At 51.4% G+C, this 7,721-nt stretch overlaps 1 protein-coding gene across 1 annotated transcript; it reads right to left on the bottom strand.

The window, feature by feature from the left end:
- Positions 1–3,931: 3,931 nt before the first annotated feature.
- Positions 3,932–4,891, bottom strand: LOC118159116 (olfactory receptor 14C36-like). The gene has a single exon (XM_035313743.1). It carries the CDS (start codon positions 4,889–4,891, stop codon positions 3,932–3,934), a length of 960 nt encoding a protein of 319 aa, XP_035169634.1.
- Between the last annotated feature and the right edge of the window lie 2,830 nt (positions 4,892–7,721).

The raw sequence follows: 7,721 nt of genomic DNA, 5'->3' as shown, positions 1-7,721 counted from the left end.
CAGCATGGCCTTGAAGATCTGCACATAAGATAGCACACTGAAATCAAGACAGACAAAGGCAAAACGGAACCCAGCCGTAATTATCCAAACTTTCTTGAGGAAATGCTTAAAGATTGACCAGCACTGATGGACACCCATGCCTTCAAAAGCAGTTTCCCAGGGGACCTTGCTGACTAGTTCCCTGAGCAGCCTGAAGTCTACTTTCCCTATATCCAGGGCTGAACCTTTGGTGGTAGTTTTCCTTCTGTCACCATCAATTCTAAATTCAACCACTTCATGGTCCCTATGACCGAGACGGCCACCAATTGCCACGTCTCCCACAAGACCCTCTCTGTTCTCTAGCAACAGATCTAGGAGGGCACCTTTCCTAGTTGGCTCCCTTAGCACCTGCACCAAGAAGTTATCATCTAGGTGTTTTATGAACCTCCTGGACTTGCTCGTGTCTCTCATGTGGTGATCCCAGTTGAAGTGTCTGGCAAGTTGAAGTCCCCCATAAGGACAAGTGGAGTTGATCTCGAGGCATCTCTCAGTTCTGCAAAGAATAATTCATCGACGTTGTCATCCTGGCCAGGTGGTCTGTAATAGATTCCCACAATGACATCCCTTTTATTTGTTCATCCCTTAATCCTTACCCAGAGGCTCTCAGCTTTGCCATCTGTACTGGGTCTGGCTGGGATGTTAACTTTCCCTGCAGCAGCCCATACAGTGCTGCGCTCTGCACTTGGAGCTAGAACAGCAGTGGTATCACACCAGTGTTGTGTCTGCTGCTGAGCACTGCTGGCACAGCATCAGGACTCTCTCTAACCCTCCTAGGGGGTGGGCAAAAAAGTGAGCAAGAAACATCACCAGGGCAGCTGACCTAAAACAACCAAAGGAATATTCCATACCATATGATGTCACACTCAGCAATAAAAGGTGGAAAAAGGAAGAAGAGGGGAGGGGTGGGCTCTCGTTGCAAAAACGTCTGTCCTCCTCCCGAACACCGGCTACGTGCGTTGAGGCCCTGCTTCAAGGACGTGGTCAAGCATCGCTCATTTGTGGGAAGTAGAGTAATTTCTTTCCTCTGCACTTCCACATAGCCTTTACTTGTTTTGTTTAGTTATTCCCTTTCCCCCTCCCTTTTCCCCTTTCCCTTTTTTCCCTTTAGTTGAATTGTTTAATTAATAATAATATTTCCTTAATAATATTTTTTCTCTTTAATTAAATCGTCCTTATCTCAACCCGTGAGTTGTTCTTTCCTCAACCCGTGAGTTGTTCTTTCCTTTACTTCTTCCCCTCCTCATCTGAGGAGGGGGAGTGAGAGAGCGGTTGTGGTGTTCAGCTGCCTAGCACGGTAAAACCATCACACCATCGCCAACCTGAAGTTCCACACAGTCCAGCCCCTGCTTCACATACATCGCCACCCTGCCACCTTGCCTACCCTGCCTGTCCCTCCTGAAGAGCCTGTAACTATCTATTGCAGCACACCAGCCACAGGACTCATCCCACCAGGTTCACTTATGCCAATGATGTTGTAGCTGTGGGACTGGGCCATGATTTCTAGTTCATTTTATTCCTCATACTGCATGCCTTTGTGTAGAAGCACTTCAAATGTGCCTCCCTACATGCAGCACCTTGTGGAGTTGACCAAAGGACCTCACTGGCACACAGTCCCTCTGATTGTAGTGCACCATCCCCTAGGCCTGCTCCTCCATGGGCCTCTCAATGGGCTGCAGGGGACCTTCTGCTCTGGCGCCTGGAGCACCTCCTGCCCTCCTTCTGCATGGACCTTGGTGTTTGTAGGGCTGCCTCTCTCACATTTTCTCACTCCTCTGCCAGCTGCTGCTGCACAGAGTATTTTTACCCTTTCAAAAATTTACATCAAAGAGGCACAACCAGCATCGCTCATTGACTCAGCTTTTGGCCAGCAGCTGGCAGGTTCCTTTTCAAGACGGAGGAGCTGGCTCTGATCTGAACTGGGGCAGCTCATCCTTAAACAAGGGAAATGCCCTTGCAGGATAGGCTGCTTTCAAGTAGCAGGTCCCACCATTGCAGCCTGGGAACCGTACATTATTAATTATAACAAGAAAAGAGAAAAGGCAGTAAGAAGGAAGCTTGTGCCATTTGAACCACGTGGTCTGCCTGATGTGATTCACAGGATCATCTAGAGAAACAGATGAGAAGGCAGAGAATGCACAGAAGTGTGTGTTTGGCCGTGTCCATGCCTTGTGCACACATCTGTGTGTGTGTGAGATGGTGTTTGTGCATACACTTGTGTGTATTTGCCTGAGTGCACAACAGGGTTGAGACTTCTGGGGCAATTCCTCCAGGCTCCTGATGCAAGAAGAAGCTGGGCCTGATTTCAGGACTGAGGGACATTTCCTGAGGGCCCCACAGACAGTGAAGGTGAAAGGGGCCTTAAAATATTATTAGTATGCTCCCTTGTCCTGGACAGCATGCAGAGGCCATGGTCAGGCCCAAGGAGAGGGCTCGTCCTTCCTGTGCTTGCAGCTGCACTCCAGTCCCTGGGGTGGACCCAAGCTGAGGACTTGCTGATGACTTTTGGGCTAAGGTTCAGCACACAGGTTGGGGGAGACTGTCACATGGATGTGTGCTAGACTCGGACTGAGGAACAGAAGCAAACTGGTATGGCTGCTGTGTCATGCTTCCATCAGTGGAAGCCCTGGCACAGGGCCCCAGACTTGGTTTTCGATGCCACTCTTCAGGAAAGATTATGGAGTTATGAAATGCAGAATAGAGGGCACCGGTCCTTCAGCCACTTCCCAGCCTAGTGCAGCACCAGGAAACTGTGGACTTCTAGCTCGTCTTCTACCCCAGCTCATGAGCATGTATTAGGGTACCCACAGTCCAGACCTTGTCTTGATTAGGTGAACACCAGTATTTTAGGCAACTTCCAGCCAAGGTCAGCTCCCATCCGATCTCTCCCCATCCCTCCTCTCACCTCTCCAGATGTTTCTGGCCACCTCCCCATGCTCCCCACAGGGACCTGAGCTGGTGGTGCCATGAGCAGACCAAGCAGGCTGTGGTGCCCAAGAGGGGACTGCACACAGTGGGAAGTAGAGCCAGATGGGTTGGGATCACTGTTGTTAATCCTGCTTTTTATGGTGTGTAGTTCTGGCAGGTGCTCAGAAAGAGCAAGGGACATTGCCAAGGACTCTAGGGGGTTTCCAGGTGTCTTTCTAGTTCCAGCTGGTGGTACTTTGTGAGGGTGACAGGAATCCCTCTCCATCCTCCCTTCCCTGTGCATTCTGGTTCTTCACCAAATTGCACAGGAACTCGGATGCTCTTCTTTGCCTGAGGACATCTAAATTTCACACTACCCCTGTTGGTGACAAGGTCTTGGGCATTTTCTCTCTTTGTAAGGCTCCAGTCCTTGCCCACCCTGAGAACATGCTGCCCATGGAGAACACCTGGGCTCTCCACATCGCTCCACATTCATGTCTTGGAAGCTGTCCTCTGGCCAGCCCCATGTGCGACAGTCATGGCTATATACCTCAGTGACCATTCACCATTTCTGCTGTCATCAGACACCAAGAGGTTGCTCCTAAATCTCACCCACAGTCTCTCACAGTTCACAGCATGGCAGTGAGCTTTTTCTCTCCTAGATCCATGCAGCAACAAGCATTTTAGGGAGCAGCTGCACAGCTCTGATCTTGGCACCAGCCTTGAAAGTAGATCCAAATCTTCATGCAGTTCATAGGGAGATCCTGTTCTACCAAGCAGATGTTATGAAACCGTCAGAGCTTACCAACAGTTAGACACACATTTATAGCATTTCAAGAGTAAATGGAGGAGTTTCACTCTTCATTTCAATTGACATGAATGTATACATTTCTCTAACAACATAATACATGAAAATAACACTGGAAGAAAGAATAACAATAATGGTAAAGAAAAAAAGGACCAAGCCTGCAAGGGGACAGAAGGAAAGTCATTTGTGTAGAAAGAGGAGAAATTTATCAGTATTCAGAAACATCCATGAAATCGCTTTCCTAACAGCACCATTAATCTCCTGGTTCCTCATGCTGTAGATGAGGGGGTTAAATGTTGAAGGAACCACCGAGTACATAACTGTAACCACCAGATCCAGGGATGGGCAAGAAATGGAGGGGGGTTTAAGGTAGGCAAAAAAGACAGTGCTGATAAAGAGGGAGACCACGGACAGGTGAGGGAGGCACGTGGAAAAGGCCTTGTGCCGTCCCTGCTCAGAGGGCATCCTCAGAACAGTCCTGAAGATCTGCACATAGGAGAAAAAAATGAAAACAAAACAGCCAGATGCTAAAGAGACACCAGTCACTAGTACCCAAACTTCCCTGAGGTGGGACTGTGAGCAGGAGAGCTTGAGGATCTGGGGGATTTCACAGAAGAACTGGTCCACAGCATTGCCTTGGCAGAGGGGCAGGGAAAATGTATTGGCAGTGTGCAGAAGAGCATAGAGAACCCCACTACCCCAGGCAGCTGCTGCCATCTGGGCACAAGCTCTGCTGCCCAGGAGGCTCCCGTAGTGCAAGGGCTTGCAGATGGCAATGTAGCGGTCATAGGACATGATGGTGAGAAGAAAAAACTCTGCTGAAAACAAGAAGACAAATGAAAAGACCTGTGTGGCACATCCCAAGTAGGAAATGCCCCTGGTGTCCCAGAGGGAATTGGCCATGGCTTTGGGGACAGTGGTGGAGATGCAGCCCAGGTCGAGGAGGGCGAGGTTGAGGAGGAAGAAGTACATGGGGGTGTGGAGGTGGTGGTCACAGGCTATGGCTGTGACAATGAGGCCGTTGCTCAGGAGGGCAGCCAGGTAGATGCCCAGGAAGAGCACAAAGTGCAGGAGCTGCAGCTCCCGTGTGTCTGAGAATGGCAGGAGGAGGAACTCAGTGATGGAGCTGCTGTTGGACATGTGCTGCCTGTGGGTATGGAGGCATGTCCAAGGGGGAAAATATAGTACACTGTTAGGCTAAGCTCTTGGAGTAAAACACACTCGTTTTCTTGTTAAACCTCAAAACTGTTGCTCCCCTTTCAGGAAAACCTCTGCAGGTACCTTGCTTGAGCTCTGGTTGATGCTTCTGGAGGGAGTCATTGGGAGCAGGGGACTCTGGAATTCCTTGACATTTCTGCTGCACTCCAGGTGAAATCTTGTGGGTTCTGAGAAGGAAGGGCTCTGTCCCCTAGAGCAGAGTGAGGGCAGCCATCCTGTCCCAAAGTCCTGGTCACAGCTACCTTGTGCTGAGAGCTCTTTGTGCTGGAGGGAGGTCAGATTCAGATCAGAACCCTCAGTGTTCCCCTGAGAATAATCTAGACACTGCTGAGAGCAAAGGAATCCAGGTTCATAGTGCAAATCTCCTATCTTCTCATCTGTTGAGGATGATATCCAGTCTCAGCAGTCTCCCCTCCTAGCAAGGGACACAGACCCGCCCCCCCCCCCCCCAGAGATGTCCAGCAACATTGTCATGCCCTTAGCCTTCAGGTGTCTTCTCCATGGATAGAACAGAGCTGCTATGGCAGAGCTGTGCCCTAGAGGACGGCAACCCAGCAGCACCCCTGAAGGAATAGAGTGGAATGCCCTAAAAGTGGGATGACCCGAACACAGTCAGTTCATTCACAGCCCCCCACACAGCTTTTCCACAGCCCTACATGTCATGAGGGGACATGGAAGCTTTTCCTTCACTAACATATCTGCATGGCAGAACATGCAGCATCAGTGTCTGAGCTGCACCTGAATTATCCCCGACACTGTGGACTCCAAAGGCAAATCATGACATTATGGCCAGAGGTTGCTGCTATAGCGAAGAGGAGACCATTGGTAAGGGGTATCTCCCTCTTTCCAGATCCTGAGGAGAAGATCAAATAATCCCTCAAGAAACAAGGAAATTGATGCCAATGGTTGGCTTAAAGCTGAGGTGTGTGAAAAGACTTTGTAAGGTGCTGCAAAGACCTGCAGATCTTTTCCAGAGCAATGTGCTCAGAGCCTCAGTCTCTGACAAACACACTATTACTTCATTTCCAGCCCCATGGCTGCCCAGAAGGGCATGCAATAGTGAACTGAGACTCAGGAAAATGTTAACCCTGGATGCAGAACCTACCTTGAGCTTTCCCTTGGAAAATCTAGCCCAGAGATGTGTAAATTCTCACCCTCCAACCCTGAGAATCCAAAGGAAACTCATGAACATGCTCCCCTGAAATTATGGCTGGAGGTCTGTGCTGAAGGGGAAAGGAGACTGGGGTTTGCTCTCCAGAAGGAATCTGCAGTGCATAGATGGCAAAGATATATACAAATCTCCCCTTCCACAGAGTTTCTGGGAGCAGCACCCCCTTACTCCCTACCCATGGGTGTACTGCCTGCAGCTGGTTCTCTGTCCCAATGCCTTCTGCCTGCAGGAAAGGAATCCAGGTTCAAAGTGCAGATCTCTAAGCCCCTCACCCTATCTCATCATACCTGAGGGGGATCTCAGCTCTCTGCTCTTCATTATGAACACAGAGGGATCACAGCAGCTGCCCACATGCAGCCATCCAGCAGCATTTCTATGGTCTTAGGACTGACGTGTCTTCTCCATGGGGCTGCTAGATAACACAGAGCTGCTGGGGCAGAGTTGTACCCTTGTGCAAGGCAGCCTGCAGCCCAGCAGAAGTCCTAATGACATTAGGACTTCTTAGGAGGTCTACAGTGTAAGAGAAAGGAAAGCAGGGTGTTGCTCCAGGGAAGGCATATACAGTTCAGGGATGGCAGGGAAATGTCCAAATTGCCCCTCCCATGTTGCCTCTGGGGGCAGCTCCCTCTCACTGCCTGACCAGAGCTCTGCTGCCTGCAGCTGTCCCTGTCTGCAGCTGGGTCTCTGACCACACGCCTCCTGACTGCCTGCAGGTCACAGCCCCCATCCCACCTGCTGGCTGCTCAGCTCTGCCCTGCAGACACCTCCTGGCAGCAGGGCTCTGCCCAGGGGCAGCTGGCTGGGGACACATCCTAGAGACCAGGTCACACAGAGCCTGCTGACACTGCATGTGTGGTGGTGGAGCTTCCTATGGGCTGAGGGGCAGGAAAGGGACTTGCTGTGATCCTTGTAATGTTTCTTGTGAAGGCTCGGATGTAAAAGCATGTGAAATAGCAGCCTTTATTTTTAATCTCACTTAACCAAAGAAGAGAAAAATGAAAGCAGAGAGTCTGGAAAGCTAAAAGTGGAGCAGGAATTCCCAGTCTTATCCCTGCTCTTGCAAAGTCTCCTTGAAAACACACACTTTGTGCTGTGATTCTGTGAGCAGGCTGCCCGGGCCGGGCAGCCTCCCACCACCAGCAGGACCCCGACCTGCCGGGGGGGGGGGGGGGGGGGGGGCCCCTTCCACCTGCAGCTTCTCACCGCAGTGCCCTGGGCAGCTCCCCGGGCAGGTGGCAGGCAGCAGAGGCCCTGCCCCGGCACACAGCCCCTGGAGCACAGCAGGGACCCTGCTCTGCACCACAGACCTGGACACCCCTGCCTGCACCCACCGTTTCTCCTTCCTCCAGGAGCTGCGGCTGCATTGCCCTCCAGCCAGAGACTTACCGGGGTCAGGGCTGGGAGGTGTTCTTCCCCAGTGAGCTCTGTGCATCCTGCCCCTTCTGCCTGCCTTTAAGCACTCTGTCTGTGCAGGCAGTGCCCCCAGCCCTGCTGCGCTGTGCAGAGGAGCTGCTCCTGGGCAGGGCTGTGTCTCTGCAGCACTGCCCGCTTGCCAGGAGCTCCCCTTGGGCCCAGGAGCCT

Source organism: Oxyura jamaicensis, unplaced genomic scaffold (assembly GCF_011077185.1).
Source record: "Oxyura jamaicensis isolate SHBP4307 breed ruddy duck unplaced genomic scaffold, BPBGC_Ojam_1.0 oxyUn_random_OJ67338, whole genome shotgun sequence".
Classification (NCBI taxonomy): Eukaryota; Metazoa; Chordata; class Aves; order Anseriformes; family Anatidae; genus Oxyura; species Oxyura jamaicensis.
Note: the sequence above shows the minus strand (reverse complement) of the source record. Positions and strands in the feature narration are given on the sequence as shown.